General features: G+C 42.1%; 1 protein-coding gene across 2 annotated transcripts in view; it reads right to left on the reverse strand.

Moving 5' to 3' along the window:
- LOC126260904 (importin-7) overlaps window positions 1-20,579 on the reverse strand; it is a 194,762-nt gene that overhangs the window by 134,485 nt on the left and 39,698 nt on the right. For both annotated transcript variants that reach the window (XM_049958362.1, XM_049958360.1), the window contains exons 3-6: window positions 18,955-19,108; window positions 13,984-14,142; window positions 13,732-13,888; window positions 13,413-13,597 (exon numbers count right to left, since the gene is read on the reverse strand). In XM_049958362.1, coding sequence (XP_049814319.1) covers window positions 13,413-13,597; window positions 13,732-13,888; window positions 13,984-14,142; window positions 18,955-19,108 — 655 coding nt within the window. The remainder of the gene's footprint in view (window positions 1-13,412; window positions 13,598-13,731; window positions 13,889-13,983; window positions 14,143-18,954; window positions 19,109-20,579) is intronic.

The following is a 20,579-nucleotide window of genomic DNA, read 5'->3' on the forward strand; positions in this document are numbered from 1 at the left end:
CTAGTTTTTAGCAAACTGTATCCAAATGAGCTATTTTATCAGACACAGATTGAAATTGTATGTGTGTGTGTGTGTGTGTGTGTGTGTGTGTGTGTGTGTGTTCTTCAGTTACTAGTATTGCCCATCACTTGACAAAACCCAAATTTGGAAAGGTAATCTGCAAAAGAACATGTTTCTAAAATAAAAAGTGTATGAATGCTACAACATCTCGATGTGCTTGATATTCTGGTACCACGTCAATTGGGGGCAGTTGAATGTCTCCATCAGATACACACAGTGTAATGTAACGTTGGACTCGGTTGTGGGAACTACAATCTTAGAACAAAGAAACGTGTAAATTTGTCTGCTGTGTGTAAGATTATACAATGCAGACACTTTTAACATGGCGGTTTAAGGTGGCAAATGTTTTGAACTGTGACTGCATCAAATATCAGTAGGGATCAGGTCCAACCTATTTCATTTATGACACTGCAAACATTGAAAGCAGAAGCTCAGTTAGGAGAAAGAGTATGGAAAGAAATTTCAGTGGCTGAAATGAAGTTATCCCCCAAATCACATTTAAGTGCCTGGCAGAGAATTCATCAAACCTACTCCATAATACCATTCATTATTCCAATCTTTTACAGCACACAGAAAACACAAAAACCTTTATCTTTCCGTGTAAGCTCTGATTTCCCTTATTTTATTATGAACATCATTTCTCCCTATGTAGGTCAGCATCAATAAAATTATTTTCACCTTCGGAGGTGAAAGTTGGTGATCTAAATTTCATGAGAAGATTCTGCCGAAACGAAGATGTCTGTTTTAATGATGCCCACCACAAATCCTGTATCATTTCAGTGACACTCTTTCCCCTGTTTCACGATAATACAAAATGTGCTGCCCTTCTTTGAACTTTCTCGATGTACTCAGTCAGTCCTATCTGATAAGAATCCCACACCACGCAGAAGTATTCTAAAAGAGGATGGACAAGTGTAGTGTAGGCAGCCTCTTTAGTAGGTCTGTTACATTTTCTTTGTTCGTAATTGTAATTCCTAGTTATATGTTGAATGTTTGTCCTTTAGATTTGACTGATTTATCATGTAACTGTGTAACTGATGTTTAACAGATTCCATTTAGCACTAATGTGGTTGACCTCACACTATTTGTTATATATGATCAATTGCCAATTTTTGCACCATTGTTGTTGTTGTTGTTGTTGTTGTGGTCTTCAGTCCTGAGACTGGTTTGATGCAGCTCTCCATGCTACTCTATCCTGTACAAGTTTCTTCATCTCCCAGTAACTACTGCAACCTACATCCTTCTGAATCTGCTTAGTGTATTCATCTCTTGGTCTCCCTCTACGATTTTTACCCTCCACGCTGCCCTCCAGTACTAAACTAGTGATCCCTTGATGCCTCAGAATATGTCCTACCAACCGATCCCTTCTTCTAGTCAAGTTGTGCCACAAATTTCTCTTCTCCCCAATACTATTCAATACCTCCTCATTAGTTATGTGATCTACCCATCTCATCTTCAGCATTCTTCTGTAGCACCACATTTCGAAAGCTTCTATTCTCTTCTTGTCTAAGTTATTTATCGTCCACGTTTCACTTCCATACATGGCTACACTCCGTACAAATACTTTCAGAAACGACTTCCTGACACTTAAATCTATACTCAATGTTAAATTTCTCTTCTTCAGAAACGCTTTCCTTGCCATTGCCAGTCTCCATTTTATATCCTCTCTACTTCGACCATCATCAGTTATTTTGCTCCCCAAATAGCAAAACTCCTTTACTACTTTAGGCTTCTCATTTCCTAATCTAACACCCGCAGCATCACCCGACTTAATTCGACTACATTCCATTATCCCCATTTTGCTTTTGTTGATGTTCATCGTATATCCTCCTTTCAAGACACTGTCCATTCCGTTCAACTGCTCTTCCAGGTCCTTTGCAGTCTCTGACAGAATTACAATGTCATCGGCAAACCTCAAAGTTTTTATTTCTTCTCCATGGATTTTAATTCCTACTCCAAATTTTTCTTTTGTTTCCTTTACTGCTTGCTCATTATACAGATTGAATAACATCGGGGAGAGACTACAACCCTGTCTCATTCCCTTCCCAACCACTGTTTCCCTTTCATGTCCCTTGACTCTTGTAACTGCCATCTGGTTTCTGTACAAATCGTAAATAGCCTTTTGTTCCCTGTATTTTACCCCTGCCACCTTCAGAATTTGAAAGAGAGTATTCCTGTTAACATTGTCAAAAGCTTTCTCTAAGTCTACAAATGCTAGGAACGTAGGTTTGCCTTTCCTTAATCTAGCTTCTAAGATAAGTCGTAGGGTCAGTATTGCCTCACGTGTTCCAATATTTCTACGGAATACAAACTTATCTTCCCCGAGGTCGGCTTCTACCAGTTTTTCCATTCGTCTGTAAAGAATTCGCGTTAGTATTTTGCAGCCGTGACTTATTAAACTGATAGTTCGGTAATTTTCGCATCTGTGAACACCTGCTTTCTTTGGGATTGGAATTATTATATTCTTCTTGAAGTCTGAGGGTATTTTGCCTGTCTCATACATCTTGCTCACCAGATGGTAGAGTTTTGTCAGGACTGGCTCTCCCAAGGCTGTCAGTAGTTCTAATGGAATGTTGTCTACTCCCGGAGCTTTGTTGCGACTCAGGTCTTTCAGTGCTCTGTCAAACTCTTCACGCAGTATCATATCTCCCATTTCATCTTCATCTACATTCTCTTCCATTTCCATAATATTGTCCTCAAGAATATCACCCTTGTATAGACCCTCTATATACCCCTTCCACCTTTCTGCTTTCCCTTCTTTGCTTAGAACTGGGTTTCCATCTGAGCTCTTGATACTCATACAAGTGGCTCTCTTTTCTCCGAAGGTCTCTCTAATTTTCCTGCAGGCAGTATCTATCTTACCCCTAGTGAGATAAGCCTCTACATCCTTACATTTGTCCACTAGCCATGCCTGCTTAGCCATTTTGCACTTCCTGTCGATCACATTTTTGAGACGTTTGTATTCCTTTTTGCCTGCTTCATTTACTTCATTTTTATATTTTCTCCTTTCATCAATTATATTCAATATTTCTTCTGTTACCCAAGGATTTCTACTAGCCCTCGTCTTTTTACCTACTTGATCCTCTGCTGCCTTCACCACTTCATCCCTCAAAGCTACCCATTCTTCTTCTACTGTATTTCTTTCCACTATTCTTTTCAATTGTTCCCTTATGTTCTCCCTGAAACTCTGTACAACCTCTGGTTTAGTCAGTTTATCCAGGTCCCATCTCCTTAAATTCCCACCTTTTTGCAGTTTCTATAGCTTTAATCTACAGTTCATAACCAATAGATTGTGGTCAGAGTCCACATCTGCCCCTGGAACTGTCTTACAATTTAAAACCTGGTTCCTAAATCTCTGTCTTACCATTATATTACCATATTTGCACCATATAAATATCTTTTATAAATCATTTTTCAATTTGTTTTGATCTTCTGATGACTTTATTTGTCGATAAACAACAGCATCATCTCTAAACAATGTAAGACCCACACTGACAGGAAATCAAGAATCCAGTCACGGAACTAGTGACTATATTCCATAAGCAGCCAATTTCACTGCTAGTCACTTGAGTGGTACAGTATCGAAATCTAGAAATACAGAATCAATTTGAAATCCCTTGTCAATAGCACTCAACACTTCTTGTGAGTAAAGAGGTAGTTGTGTTTTACAAGAATGATTTTTTCTAAATCCATGTTGACTGTGTCAATAGACCATTCTCTTTGAGGTAATTAATTAAGTTCAAATACAATATATGATCCAAAATCCTAGTGCATATCAACATTAATAATATGGGCCTGTAATTTAGTGGATCTCACTGTTTCTGGTGGAACAATCCACGTTGCTAACATTTCAGTTTAGTAATAGCTAGTGTATTTAATCATAAACTGGCCTGTGCATTGATGGTTGCCAATCCTGAGGAAGCCATATGGTGGTAGAATCATCCATGAGGCACTGAAAACTTAAGCCACACATACACTCCTGGAAATGGAAAAAAGAACACATTGACACCGGTGTGTCAGACCCACCATACTTGCTCCGGACACTGCGAGAGGGCTGTACAAGCAATGATCACACGCACGGCACAGCGGACACACCAGGAACCGCGGTGTTGGCCGTCGAATGGCGCTAGCTGCGCAGCATTTGTGCACCGCCGCCGTCAGTGTCAGCCAGTTTGCCGTGGCATACGGAGCTCCATCGCAGTCTTTAACACTGGTAGCATGCCGCGACAGCGTGGACGTGAACCGTATGTGCAGTTGACGGACTTTGAGCGAGGGCGTATAGTGGGCATGCGGGAGGCCGGGTGGACGTACTGCCGAATTGCTCAACACGTGGGGCGTGAGGTCTCCACAGTACATCGATGTTGTCGCCAGTGGTCGGCGGAAGGTGCACGTGCCCGTCGACCTGGGACCGGACCGCAGCGACGCACGGATGCACGCCAAGACCGTAGGATCCTACGCAGTGCCGTAAGGGACCGCACCGCCACTTCCCAGCAAATTAGGGACACTGTTGCTCCTGGGGTATCGGCGAGGACCATTCGCAACTGTCTCCATGAAGCTGGGCTACGGTCCCGCACACCGTTAGGCCGGCTTCCGCTCACGCCCCAACATCGTGCAGCCCGCCTCCAGTGGTGTCGCGACAGGCGTGAATGGAGGGACGAATGAAGACGTGTCGTCTTCAGCGACGAGAGTCGCTTCTGCCTTGGTGCCAATGATGGTCGTATTCGTGTTTGGCGCCGTGCAGGTGAGCGCCACAATCAGGACTGCATACGACCGAGGCACACAGGGCCAACACCCGGCATCATGGTGTGGGGAGCGATCTCCTACACTGGCCGTACACCACTGGTGATCGTCGAGGGGACACTGAATAGTGCACGGTACATCCAAACCGTCATCGAACCCATCGTTCTACCATTCCTAGACCGGCAAGGGAACTTGCTGTTCCAACAGGACAATGCACGTCCGCATGTATCCCGTGCCACCCAACGTGCTCTAGAAGGTGTAAGTCAACTACCCTGGCCAGCAAGATCTCCGGATCTGTCCCCCATTGAGCATGTTTGGGACTGGATGAAGCATCGTCTCATGCGGTCTGCACGTCCAGCACGAACGCTGGTCCAACTGAGGCGCCAGGTGGAAATGGCATGGCAAGCCGTTCCACAGGACTACATCCAGCATCTCTACGATCGTCTCCATGGGAGAATAGCAGCCTGCATTGCTGCGAAAGGTGGATATACACTGTACTAGTGCCGACATTGTGCATGCTCTGTTGCCTGTGATCATGTGATGTATCTGAACCCAGGAATGTGTCAATAAAGTTTCCCCTTCCTGGGACAATGAATTCACGGTGTTCTTATTTCAATTTCCAGGAGTGTACAAATAGTTTGAACAATGAAAAGTCCAGGTTGGAACAGCAACTACTATGGAAAGGATAGATTATTACTCACCACAAAGATGACATGCTGAGTTGCAGACAGGCACAATGAAAAGACTGTTACACATTAAGATTTCAGCCAAAGCCTTCAAAAGAAAAGAAAAAAACAACCACATTCACACAAGCAAGAACAGATATCTCTCTCTCACACACGGGCGTGCGTGCGAGATCACTATCTCTAGCTGCTCAGGACAGACAGACCAACACGTCGATTGGGAGCAACAACCCACAGTGGAACAGGGGAGGGACAGAAGATGTGGGCAAGGGAGGGGGGAAGAAAATCGTGTTGTCTGGTGGAGCATGCTGGAACCAGAAATGGCAGACAAGGCTGCCTGGTGCACTGTAGGGAGGCAGTGGGGGATGGAGAGAAGGGAAAAAAGGGAGTGGAAAGGAGAGGACCAGAGAAGGGGAAAGATTGGTGGGTGCATCGACAGAGAGCAGTACGCAATGAGGGTGGTGGAAACTGTTGGGTGGATGGTGTGCGGACAGTTGGTTATGGTATGTTGAGGTCGGGATGATTTCTGGAGCAGAGAATGTGTTGTAAGGATGACATCTCTCTGAGTTCATACTACCCTCTAACTGTGGTCTTCCCTCCATCCACATAACCACACCCTGGGCCCTTCCAGGAATTCCTTACTTCCAACTTTAACTCACCATCCTTAACCAGGTTACCCCCCCCCCCCCCCCCTAAGACCCACACCCCTTCTGCAGAAGAGAGGACAGCTATACACAGCCTCAAAACATACCCTGACCTAATCATCCTAACTGCAGACAAAGGTTCCACCACTGTCATCACGAATTGCAGTGACTACCTGGCAGAAGGCATCCACTACTTGTTTGACTGATGATGATGAGGTCCCATACTCTAAGGAGCGTAGGGGATGATGCAGGATACCTGCACCGTCAACTATGGAAGGTCCTAGTGGAGGTGGTTTGCCATTACCTTCTTCTGACTGTAATGGGGATGGATGATGATGATGCCAACGACGACGACGACAACACCCAGTCATCTAGAGGCAGGGAAAATCTCTGACCCTGCCAGAAATCGAACCCACAACCTCTTGCGCGGGAAGCGAGAAAGCTACCGCAAGATCACGAGCTGCGCACACTTGTCTGGCTACTCCACCTATGAACTCTTCCAGACTAATCCAATCCTTGCTTAAAGCCTTAGGCCCTTTCCACAACCTCTCCCCTGAATCTATCACCCCCCCCCCCCCTTTCAACCATATCAAACCCCACACAACCACCTTCTGAAATCCAATAACTGAACAATCCTGGATGCCCCACTGAAAGAATTTTGGCCCTCACTGACCAACACCTCCAACCTATTGCCTTAAATCTAGCCTCCCACATCAAAGATACCAACCACTTCCTTCACAGACACTACGCAGTCCCATCCCTTTACCTCCTGGATCCCTACTTATCACTGTTGATGCTACTTCCCTACACACCATCATCCCTCATGCTCATGGTCTTGTCCCTTTTGAACACTACCTCTCACAATGTCTTTCAGACTCCTAAGCCACTGTCTCATTCCTCACACATCTTACTACCTGTATCCTAGCACACAATTACTTGTTTGTGAGAAAGGTATGCAAATAAATCTGTAGCACAGCCATGGGCTTCCACATGGCGACCTCCTATGCCAACCTTTTCATGGGCCCCAAACCCCTTATCTGATTCAAGTTCATTAATATGTTCATGATCTGGACTCAGGGCTAGGACACCGTATCCCAATTCCTTCACAACCACACCTTCTCTCCAATCCACTACACGTGGTCCTCCTCAGCCTAGCAGAAACCTTCCTGGACGCTTACCACCTAGTCTCTGAAGGCTCCATCTACACCTCTGACCACAGTAAACCCACCAACCACACCTGTGTTTTAACAGTTAACATCCCTTCCACACCAAAAAATCCCTCCAATACAGCCTAGCCACCTGGGGACAGTATCTGCAGTGACAACTGTTCCCTTGCACAGTATGCTGAAGGTCTCCAAAGAAATCCTACCACCACCACCACCACCACCCAGGAACACCCTCCTTGTCACATGTCATCATCCTGGACTGGAACAACTGAACCACATCCTTCATGAGGGTTTCGGCTACCTATCATTGTGCACTGATATGAGGGACATATTACTGAAGATCCTTTCCCACCACTTCTAAAGCTGTGTTCTATCGGCCACCCAACCTCCTGTAACATTAACGTAGATAAACTATGAACTACAGTTACCTTACAGACCTTGGAAATAGTCACCTCCCATAACAATGCACTGCTTAGCTCTGCCATACATGTCCTGGAAACTTGGCACGAAGTCTTCCTTTAGAATGGTGTTCAAAAGCCATGTCACGTTTTGTTGGATGCCAGGAATATCATCAAATCTCTTTCCTTTGAAAGTGAGTTTGAGTCAAGGGAATAGGAAGAAGCCTGGACGACTTGAGATCCAGCGAGTATGGCGGATGTTCAAGTTGCACCACACCCTTTTCTGCCTGGAACTGTTTGACAATATAGGCTGTGTGTGGACGAGTATTGTCGTGAACAAAAAACCAGGAGCCTTGTGCGTACTGGGGTCTTACCCTGTGTAAACATTGCACGAAACAGGTCAAAATTTCAACGTTCCCTCAGGTAGAAATTCCTTGTGGATAATGCCTTGACTATCGAAAAAGCTCATCGCTTTGATACGCGATTTTTCGGCTCTGAGATTTTTCCGACGAGGTTATGGTGGAGAACGCCATTCCATGCTTTGCCGTTTCGTTTCAGAGTCATACCAGAGACACCATGTTTCATCCTCAGTGACAATACAGTTCAAAAAACTGGTTGTCACATCCATCATTTCAACAAAATCCTGTTAAGCCTCTAAACGTGCCTACCTCTGATCAGCAGTCAAGTGATCTGACAAAAGACGCCAACACGTTTTCCTCTTCTCTAACTGCTGGGTAAGGATTTGTGACACTGATTTACGGTTCATCTGCAGTTCATCCACTATTATGTGCGCAGTTAATCAACGGTCACACGTGCTAAATGTCCTCACTTCCCCAATGTTTTCGTCACTGACAGCAGTCGCTGGCCACCTGCTACAGGGATTGTCAGAAACACTTTCCCAGCCTCCTCGAAAATGGGCAAACCACTCATACACACACTTCATGGACAGTGCTTGATGCCCATAAATACATACCAGCATTGCATGTGTTTCTTTCGGTGTATTGACAAGCTTAAAACAAAACTTTAAATTGATTCTTTGCTTGTTGTGTGTCCTGTTCTCAGTTCAGAACAAACACACTAAACAAGCACTTCGTCTAATAGGTCTAACACGGAACACACACAATGTTGAACTGAACTACAGCGGGGGCAGGTTGTCAACACTAGTTGCTGCACAGGTGCAGCATTGTGAGTCGTCAGTGTTGCCTGATCGACAATACTGACTGTCACCCAACTTAGCCTGAGATTGTACATATAGTATAGCTATCAGAAAACCTAAGCTTTCACAAATAATATTGGTCTTTTTGCATGTGTTACACTTTTAAGTTATATCAAACACAAATCTGCCAGTAAAATTTTAAATCATTATAAAAGTCTGGTATTCTGGGACCAAAATTTTTCTACTTGGCTGGTTCTTAAAGTGTAAAGTTTGTGATTTACAAAATTCATTGCATATTGTCACATGTAACACAATTCATCTTGCGTAAAAGGTAATTTACTATGAAAGTAACTGTTCCAAACCACTATTTGCAAAGTTTTCCCATGACCTGTTAGAAATAGTTCATTTCAGCAGTGCCAGAAGATAGGCATTACTGCGTATGTGCACTAATGATGACATAGGAAGCCCTTGCTTGGTGTCTGCTCTGCTCATATGCCTTTCATGGCATTTCTGTTTGAAGTTTCATGTGTAGTGAAGCATTGCATGACCATGTGCAGCAGTGTGGCATGTTATTTGGAGGGGACATACAGAGTTATTGTTCTTAGCACAACTGTTTTATCATATCTTATCCAGATAAGAAAAGCAGTCTTTAGCACCGGACTGTACAACTCCAAGTACCCTAATATTTTGTTATGTGGTGATTTTAATAGTTTTTTTTTATTTGCACTCTGCAATACTGTTATGTACCATTTCCTATCAAATTTACATCTACAGAGCACTGCAACAAAAAGCTAATAAGAAGGAATATAAATTTATTGGGGGGAGGGGGGCACAGTCTTTGTATAGGCCACACCAGAACTAAGAACAATAAGCTTCTCATGAATTTTCCAAACTGTATAAAAATTAACAAGATTACCCGTGAAACCATGAAATTTTATAATTGGGAAATTGGGAGTAAATATAACACCTTGTTGGAAGTTACAATGATAAAATACAGTGTGCTGACCGTCTATAATTTACTGAAGAATGGCTTTCTGTAAATTTAAGATGTAAACAAGACAAATTAAGAAATAATGCCAAGGCTAGGAGGTACCAGACAAATATTGAAACATGTCTTGCGGTCGAGAAACATTGTCTTTCACATAAGGAAGATGTGTAAAATTCTGCTAAAGCTTTTCAGTGTGGTTTTAAAGAAGCCAATTTTCTTGCAGTAGCATTACTGTATTATCTCATGTTTGGTTCTTTATTATGGCACAATGAACTCAGTGAACAGCTGAAACTATAGCCAACAGTGTAGAATGGAACTTTATTTCAAATAAAATCACTGCCTGTGCAGAAAATATCAATAAAACCAAATTTCTTTAGCAAACTGACAAGAATAACTTCATTGTTCTACAAAGTGATTAATGCTTTATTGCAAACAATGTGGAAATAAAATAAAATCAGACAACTGAAACTAATAACATATTCATTTGACACGATAATGAAACGTAAATGCGAGTCACATGGAGACTACTCCCCATTACAGCTCTGACTGCTCTGCGAATGCACGAATCTGGCTGCTTGCAGCTACTGCTTATACTTCACTAACAGTCACACTTCAAGTAGCTAGAAACAGGGTAACGCACTGCTCTTCCACACGACTTCAGCTGTGTGCATGGACGTGAGCATGCTGGCAACTTCTCCAACAAACCTATATAATTTAAACAGTTGTGACACCATGCACATCATGAACAGTTTGTTGTTATGAAGCATTGCACAATCTTCGTCCTAAAACCTTTGACACTCGTTGGTGTCAGCACACATTTGTTCTCACACTGTCTTTTTTTGTTCTAAATGGCACATATTCTTTGCTAATTAAGTTTATATGGGTGTTGTTCTCTCATTTATGTTTTGTTGCTGCAATATTATTCCGCAGTAGCAAACTAAACTAAAATTTCTTGTTATTACTAGTCAAAAATTTAACTCAAAACTGAAACAATGAAAAACTCCCAGAATTCTAAAAAAAAGAAGTTCCAGGGTTTTCCCCGGTCGAAAAAATTTCCATTTTTTTCCTACATATCCTCGCTGTCCCAGGGCATGTACACCCTGTTACAAGAGAAACTACTTCTGGCAGCAACAAATTCGCCACCATTAACTGTATTTAACCTAACCTTTTTCGGAACACCGTTAGATCCTTCACAAAAATTTTGGCTGAACTTTTCTCCAGCTTTAACCAGCTAGTGCCTAAATGATTCAAGTATCAGTGCCTTCTATTAGCAGCTCTGGTACTTTCCTAACAAAGCGACAACAATTTACCTCTGTTATACTGATGGTTCCTAGATCCATGTTCTTCCAGTGTTCAACCTGCACCCTTTGAGACTGAAACCCTAAGTGTTTCCCTGAGATCCTCTAACCTAAAAATTGCCCAGTCCACAGCACACAGCTCCTGCTACCCATGTAGACACCTCCTGCATTTAATGTATTCCTGACCTATTTAGCGAAACCCAAAACCCCGCCACCCTATGGTGCAAATCTAGAAACCTGCAGCCTACATGATCGCAGAACCGCCCGAGCCTCTGATTTACATTCTCACTCGACTCTGTACCAAAGGTCCTGACCACTATACTGCATGTGGTGAGCTCTGCTTTCATCTCAAACGCATGACTGGCAGCATTTTGCAATTCAGACAGCCACTCGAAACTAAAGAGAATTTCTTCCAATATACAAAGTGAAACATCATCCGTACTGACTTGAGCCACCACCTGCAGTCTGACTCCACCCAGTAGGCACAGAGTGCACAGTGGCCCTCTTCCCCTTTTTGGCAGCCGTCTTCCAAGGGGCCCCATAATTCGCATTAACACTGGAGCTCTGAACTATCAATAGTACCACCCTCTGTGACTGTCCACATCTTGCAGGCTGAGATGTTTCCTCTGAAACAGGACAAATGACCATCTCGCTGAAGGACTGTCAGCCACAGGCAGCACCTGGAACCTGATAGTCAGACGAACTGTAGGGGCCATAAATTCGCATCCCACCCACACCCCAAGGCAACCTCCCACTCTACCACGGGTGATGGGTCAACCTCAATGTGAGCAGTTACTGGGCTAGACACTGGTACGAACCGATCAGCAGACTCGTGGGTCAAATTGGATGTTCACTGGATCCCCACAGCTGGTCCATAACAGTTTACCCACCCACTGCAGCCTCAAACTGTGTAACCGAAGCCAAAACAGACTGGAGCAGAGAGCAAAATGTCATCAACTCAGCTCGAATCCACACAAAATAATTACAGTCCCCATTCGTACTAAAGGTGATGGAAAACTACACTACACACTAACAAAAATGCAAGAACTGTGTCTAGTAAATTAGAATAACACACAGAAATTCAAAAACTAAACTACCAAAGAACACAGGTAAATAACTCTCTCCTGGTTAGGAACTTGTAAAATTTCACAAAAGTGGTTTCTTTGCAACAAAGTCGACAACACAAGAACCGTGTTGAGTAAAGTAACACACCCAAGTTCTGAAATCGTGTCCCCCAAACCCTCAGTGCGCACTCCTCTCTGCCAATGTACCCATTGATCTTTTCCTTTTGTCTGCTGCTCTCCTTTCCACTCCATTTTTCCCCCTTCCTTGTCTTTCCTTCAGCCTCTTAACACTGCACCAGGTAGTGGGAGGTAGCAGACAATTTAACATTACTTATTTACAAAATATAAATATGTTTTGACGAGGAAAAAATCATTCATTACTCAGCCAGACAGTAGCCTAAAAATTATATAACACATCTGTAACTGAAAATTTTATTTCTTGTCTGCATCTGTAGTCCCAGTACACTCTGCGGGCAGCACTGTTTCATCTTCCCCCATCCGTACCCTGATCTCTCTTCCCATTTCCTGCTCCAGAATAGTTGCTGCCGTTTGACGTATTTCAGTTTGTCAAGCCTAAGCAACCAGAGATAGCAATTGTATGTGAGGTGTGCTTGCTTGTGTGAATGTGTATGTTTTCTTTTCCGATGAGGGCTTTGATCGAAAGGTTAATGTGTAACAGTCGTTCCGTTGTGCCAGTCTCCTGTTCAACGTGTCCTCTTTAAGGTGAGTAGCAATCTATCCTTTCTGTAATTATACAAACAGTTCGGGCAGCTATGAATCTGAATAAAGAGCAAGTGGCTCATTAGTAATGAAGGTCAATGTAATAAATCGATTCAAGTGAAAATGTTATTTCCCAAGTGTATTTACAGACCATTTATATCAGATAAGAAAAGGCCATTCTAACTTCATTTAAATTTCTAGCAGGCACAACCTTATACCTGTTGTTAAGTGGACGATCATGACAGTCTTGCATGCAGACCAATACTTTTCCATGTATTAATTTTTATATAGTCATCTAGCAAATACGATTTGTACATTAGAACTGTCAATTCACCCTTCAACATAAATTTTTGTGAGGAGACCAGTCCCCGATATTCGTCCACTTTCACACACATACACAACTTAAGAACAGAAAATGAAAGCTGGAACATAGAATAACTTCACTGATAACTAGCCAATATGAGCAAGAACTTTATTGCATTAATGATGTCTCACCTCTCAAACATCCTGTGCAGTATATGCAGCGCCCATTTCTTTGCCTTCCACCACGGTAAGTCAACTCTATCATCTTCATCAACAGCATTTGTTTGTTCTGGTACAGGTCTATCGACAACAGCTCGACAAATTTCCATCCACTGTGAGAACACTTCCCGAGAAATCAGTTCCAATGGAAGAGAGTACTGAAACAAAAAATTTCAGTGTATTTTTAAGAACCACATAGAATATGTACTACCACTCATCAGAATTCTCACTGATATATACTTATACTGATATATACTTATACACTTATATGTAAATTAGTCTGTGTACAAACCTGAGTCAATGCAAAATATATCTTAAGAATCTGTTTTTGCAGTAATACAGACTGTTCTGATTGATCAGGAAGTAATCGTACACACAACTGGTAGATCATTGGGAATAACAAGTTCATTGCTTCATTTAAAGGGCCTCTTTCTTCACGTTTCTTATACCTGTGGAATGTAATAGGCCATATTTATTAGTATTAACATGCAACAATTGTTAGAACATCATATTTTCTTATCACTTACTTAAGGAAATAACTTACTCAAAAATTTTCACCAACTGATACAAGCAGAGAAGGGCTCCAGACCAACCAGATGCATCAGGATTTTGAAGATATATACTGATTTTGTCAACTATTTGTGTCCACCTTCCAGGAAAGTCATGTTTTACAATATTACTCACACAAACAGCTAACTGTACTCTGAAAAATAGCAAGAATTCAAAATGGGAAGCAATATGGAAATATTAATGGCAAAACAAATTTAGGTAGCTAATATTCAGAACACAGAGTATTTGCTTCTTTCTCATAGACTAACACGCACTAGCCAATACATTTTATAAAAATCTGGTAGTTAATGAAACTGTGTGAGGATGACTATTATTAATTTAATTTAAACCATATGTTTGGAAACTTACACTCTGCAATGGAGTGTGCAGTACTCTGAAGCTTACTGTCAGGTTTAAAGTTAAAGAGTCACATTTTTTTTTCTTTTGGGTTACAATTTGTTCTTGCGTATCTCTCAATTCCCCTAAAAAGGTGAGGGTCTTGTTTCGAGTGCAAGTCAGCAGATAATTCAGCACTACTTATTTACAAAACAAAAATACGTTTTGAGGATGAGAAAAAAATATTCATTCATCAGCCACAAAGTAGCATAAAAATTATAAAAAAATCTAACCGAAAGTTTTATTTCCTCTCAAGTTCTAAAAAAACACTGTCATATGTTCAATCACAAGAAATACGGTGTACTCGCTATCGGGATATGTTATCTGTTGCAAACCGTGCAAATGTGACAATGAATGTAGTTCTAGTGTGTCACAGTACATGATGCCGATAATTTTGAGTGTTTCTGAAATGCTTAACTTTTTTTTTAAATAGCCCAATGATTGCGATTGTGGATCAGAGTACTATATAAGATACCTACACTATGTGATCGAAAGTATCGAGCCACCCCCAAAAACATACGTTTCTCATATTATCAAACAATGGAAAATCCAGGATGGAATGTAACAACATTAGAGAAGGAAAGTTGCTACTCACCATATAGCGGAGATGCTGAGTCGTGATAGGCACAGCAAAAAGATTCACACAACTATAGCTTTCGGCCATTAAGGCTTTTGCCAGCAAAACACACACACACACACACACACACACACACACACACACACGTGCAAACGCAACTTGCACACATGTCTGCAGTCTCAGATAACTGAAACCACACTGCGAGCAGTAGCACCAGTGCATGATGGGAGTGGCAACTGGGTGGGGGTGGTAGACAGTGAAGTGCTGCAGTTTAGATGGAGGGCAGGAGAGACGATGGGGTGGGGAGGGGAAGTAACAGAAAGAAGAGAAACTTCCCTTTCTGCTACTTCCTCCCCCTCCCCACCTTCTCTCCTGCCCTCAGTCTAAACTACAGCACTTCACTGTCTGCCACCCCCACCATACTATCCCTCCTCCTCCCCACCCCAGCCTCCTCCTTACCCCACTCCCATCATCATGCACTGGTGCTGCTGCTCGCAGTGTGGTTTCAGTTATCTGAGACTGCAGACATATGTGCAAGTTGCGCGCGCGCGTGTGTGTGTGTGTGTGTGTGTGTGTGTGTGTGTGTGTGTGTGTGTGTGTGTGTGTGTGTTGCTGACAACGGCCTTAATGGGCACAAGCTTTAATTATGTTTTTCATATTAGATGCATTGTGCTGCCAAGTACTCAGTATTAGCGACCTCAGTAGTCATTAAGACACTGTGAGAGCAGAATGTGGCGGAACTCACGGACTTCGAACCTGGTCAGGTGATTGGATGTCACTTGTGTCATATGTCTGTATGCGAGATTTCCACACTCCTAAACATCCCAAGGTCCACAGTTTTTGATGTGATAGCAAAGTGGAAATGTGAAGACACAAGTACAGCAAAAGCGCGTGAAGGCCGACCTCGTCTTTTGACAGACAGAGACCGCCGACAGTTGAAGAGGGTCGTAATGACTAATAGGCAGACATCTATCCAGACCATCAGACAGGAATTCCAAACCGCATCAGGATCCACTGCAAGTACTATGACAGTTAGGCGGGAGGTGAGAAAACTGATTTCATGGTCAAGCAGCTGGTCATAAGCCACACATCGTGCCAGTAAATACCAAACAATGCCTTGCTTGGTGTAAGGAGCATGAACATTGGACGATTGAACAGTGGAAAAACGTGATGAATCACAGTACACAATGTGGCGACTCGATGGCAGAATGAGGGTATGGCAAATGCCCAGTGAACGCCATCTGCAAGCGTGTGTAGTGCCAACAGTAAAATTCGGAGGCAGTGGTGTTATGGTGTGGTCGTGTTTTTCACTGTTGAAGAGCAATTCGGGGATGGTGATTGCATCTTTCAACACGATCAAGCACCTGTTCATAATGCATGGCCTGTGGTGGAGTGGTTACACAACAATAACATCCCTGTAATGGACTGGCCTGCACAGAGTCCTCACCTGAATCCTGTAGAAAACCTTTGGGGTGTTTTGGAATGCCAACTTCGTGCCAGGCCTCACCGACCAACATCGATACCTCTCCTCAGTCAGCACTCTATGAAGAATGGACTGCCATTGCCAACAAAGATTCCGGCACCTGATAGAATGTATGCCTACGAGAGTGAAAGCTGTCATCAAGGCTAAGGGTGGGCCAACACCACAACTGAATTCCAGCATTACTGATGGAAGTGCCATGAACTTTAAAGTCATTTTCAGCCACGTGTCTGGATACTTTTGATAATACAGTGTACCTTTCAATGGCTAAAATTCAGGTAAGTGGCATTACCTTCAATAGTTGTATGTTTAAGAATTTCCAAATTACATAATGCCAGGTGTTAACTGTAATTCACAAACTGCTGAATTCCCTTTTTACTCAAAAGACAAACCAAAATGGGATATTCATAACAGGGCACTCAATCAATTTCAAGCATGGAAATGTTTGGGGCGGGGGTGGGAGGAGGAGATGGGGGAAATGCAACTTGCCAAAGCCAATGGTACCTGTGTAAGAGTTCAAGAAACACATACTGCTGTGTCCAATAATAGCTGAACAAAATATACTCAAAATACATTAAACATATTCACAGTTGTGAATATGGGCAACCATCAGCTGTATAAATGGAATGACGACAATCAAAATTTGTGCTGGACCAGAACTCAAACCCAGATTTCCTACTTATCGCTAGCAGTTTCCTTACCATTCGGCTATATGACCATGACTCATGGCCAGACCCATACTTCCACATGTTGTTAACCATGTGCCTGTTTCTTTGGGCACGCATGCACTGCCGACACCAGGCGAGCAACTATCAAGTAAAATGTCTCCCCTGTACGGAACTGTACATAATGGATGTACAAGTACGAGGTGTGGCTAGAAAAAAACCGGACTAGTACTGGTGAAACAATAAAACGAATGCAATAAGGCTGAAAGTCGCGTGGCCTGTCACGTGACTCTCGCTCCGCCTACTGCTCAAGTTTCATCTGCCTCCTGCACTCAGTCTTCCCCTGGCGTCTGTTTTAAGTAGTTGACTTTTGTCTGTGCGTCGGAAAATGTTGAGTGTACAGAAAGAACAGCGTGTTAACATCAAATTTTGTTTCAAACTAGGAAAATCTGCAAGTGAAACGTTTGTAATGTTACAACAAGTGTACGGCGATGATTGTTTATCGCGAACACAAGTGTTTGAGTGGTTTAAACGATTTAAAGATGGCCGCGAAGACACTCGCACTGGCAGACCATTGTCAGCAAAAACTGATGCAAACATTGAAAAAAATCGGTAAACTTGTTCGACAGTTTCCTTGTCAACTCCTGTTAACTCAGACACTGCTCTGATTGTTAAACGGCGATCTTGTTGAACAAGTTTACCGATTTTTTCAATGTTTGCATCAGTTTTTGCTGACAATGGTCTGCCAGTGCGAGTGTCATCACTGGTGTCTTCGCGGCCATCTTTAAATCGTTTAAACCACTCAAACACTTGTGTTCACGATAAACAATCATCGCCGTACACTTGTTGTAACATTACAAACGTTTCACTTGCAGATTTTCCTAGTTTGAAACAAAATTTGGTGTTAACACGCTGTTCTTTCTGTACACTCAACATTTTCCGATGCACAGACAAAACGTCAACTACTTAAAACAGACACCACGGGCAGACTGAGTGCAGGAGGCAGATGAAACTCGAGCAGTAGGCGGAGCGAGAGTCACGTGACAGGCCACGCGACTTTCAGCCTTATTGCATTCGTTTTATTGTTTCACCAGTACTAGTCCGGTTTTTTTCTAGCCACACCTCGTACATGATGTAGAGACAATGGTTGGTGCCTTATGGAAGTTTGGGCCTGGACTCGAGACGTGCTCAGGTAGCCAAATGAAGCACAAAATCTGGGTCTGAGTCCCCGTCAAGCACAAATTTTGATTGTCGTCATTCCATTTCTACAGCTGATGGTTGCCCATATTCACAACTGCGAATATGTTCAATGTATTTCATGATGGCTGTAATCGCAGCAGTGCCTGTTGCTTCAGACATGCATGTATGTCTGAAGGAACTTTGCACCATATTTGTGAACAACACAGGCACTGCAATGTCATATATATTTCAAAATGTCTGATCAGTCTTTGGTGCATACATACGCTAACACTACTCTCAACTTTACTTACGTCCAGAGACTGAAATGTCACCAAATTTGGCTTACTGACAGCAAGATTATATACTGATCGGCACCTGCCACATTAACAACATGAGTGGTTCACAAGAGGTGGTGGAAGTGGGAGAAGGGAGAGGGCAGCCAAGGAGGGTGGGAGGGACAGAGGGATGATTCTTCTTCCTTTCTACTTCAACGTTTACACTACTATTTGTTCCATTTTCACAGATGAATTGAGTCAAGATGACAGCTACATCTGACTAATTTCCAATTCACACTAAAAAACAAAAGATTGTAGCCAATCTTCCAGTAAAAGAAAAACAGAAGCAGTTCAGTACTGCATTAGTAAACTCAAAACTTATTTAAGTGCAAACCTTATGATGTCTGGTGCATGAACCACAGCATCAACTATGGCATCCCTGATCATGGCTCTATCCTGTTCATGTATGCTAAATGGTAATGGCTGTCCGGGTTCTACTTCTCGGTCTGCCCAATTCTGTGTGACAAGATTCTTTAAATATATTACACCTGTTGAAAAACACAAAAACGGACATTTAGATTAGATTCTTTAAATATATTACACCCATTGAAAAACACAAAGAACATTTATATTAGTTTATGTTTATAACTGGACAATATAAAAAGCACAGAACTTCAGCTCTGGACTAGCGATGACAGATCAACTTCTATTATCACTCAATTTCTCTTCACTATCCACACAGAACAATATCTGGTAAATGAAATTACATAACTGCTGCACAAATATAATTTTGACACATCTGACACACAGAGGTGCCAGGGTTTCAATAATTTTAGTGAAGAGCATCCACCGTAGGCAAAACACTTTTGTGAAGGGGGAAAAAAAATTGCTTTATCTGTTCTTGACCTCAAAATTTTGATTTTGCTTTACAATTTTGAAATTCCTCCAGACAATACGAGAAAATAACTTAATTTTTTCTGATGGGGATGGTAGAAGGAGTACTGTGTTATGTACACAAAGTATGAATTAACAGGCTGTCTACAATTATATATCATGAATGTATTGATAATTTGCTGCAGAATTCATTTTAATATTTTTAATGAGTAGTGAATCGTCAATAGATATTTTTTGTTGGAAGACAGACATTATTACATATGAAGTGCATGCAAAGAAAAAGGAGACCATGGATAAATGAAAGGAATATTTTAATTATAGTTTATGGGTAGTGTTACAACAATACACAAATGCCCATGATAATCACTGCAGTGTGTATGAAAGGAATGAAAAAACCTCCTAGTTTTACATACTATCTTGTGCTATCTTCTTCTAGGTGACCTGAGGACCTAAAATTATAGTGTTAAGACTGAAAAACACAAGACTCACATAGGGATACGGTGCTATATGGAAAATATTTCAGGATTTGGCATCCCAATTTTGCACCATGCTCTCAATAACATCATGAAGTTCACTAATGTGAGCACTCTACACAGCTTTGTTTGAGTTCCAATTAAGATGTTTGGGTAAAGGGGAATATTCAATTATAGTTTTGGCTTTGACCAGCAACATACTTTTAGTCGCTGTTGTGATGCCACCTTTTGGTGTAAATTTTTACCATTTGGTTGTGAGTTGTGAAGCCAACAAATGTGGTAGCAAAAACCTTGTTGTGGTGACAAGCTGATCTGTAGCATTGCCATTTGAAAAAAATTACCATTGTTACCACATTATAGTGGCCACGTTGTTCACGACATATGTTTCCTTGGTCAATGGTCAAAGCCAATGACTAGTACTGAATATACATCTTTATCCAGATGTTTGTGGATTAGTAAGAATATCAGAATTATCTAAACATGAATTTTCTTGAAATGTCATGTATTTAGTGACATGTTTAAGTGTAATTATATTACGATACACACACTATCAGGAGTTTTTGCTACCATTTAACACACAGTATCACCTTATCAAAAATAACGACTGATAAATCTCTCACTGCACTGATGAAACCAGTAAAATCAGACTTGG

This window comes from Schistocerca nitens, chromosome 5, assembly GCF_023898315.1.
Source record: "Schistocerca nitens isolate TAMUIC-IGC-003100 chromosome 5, iqSchNite1.1, whole genome shotgun sequence".
Classification (NCBI taxonomy): Eukaryota; Metazoa; Arthropoda; class Insecta; order Orthoptera; family Acrididae; genus Schistocerca; species Schistocerca nitens.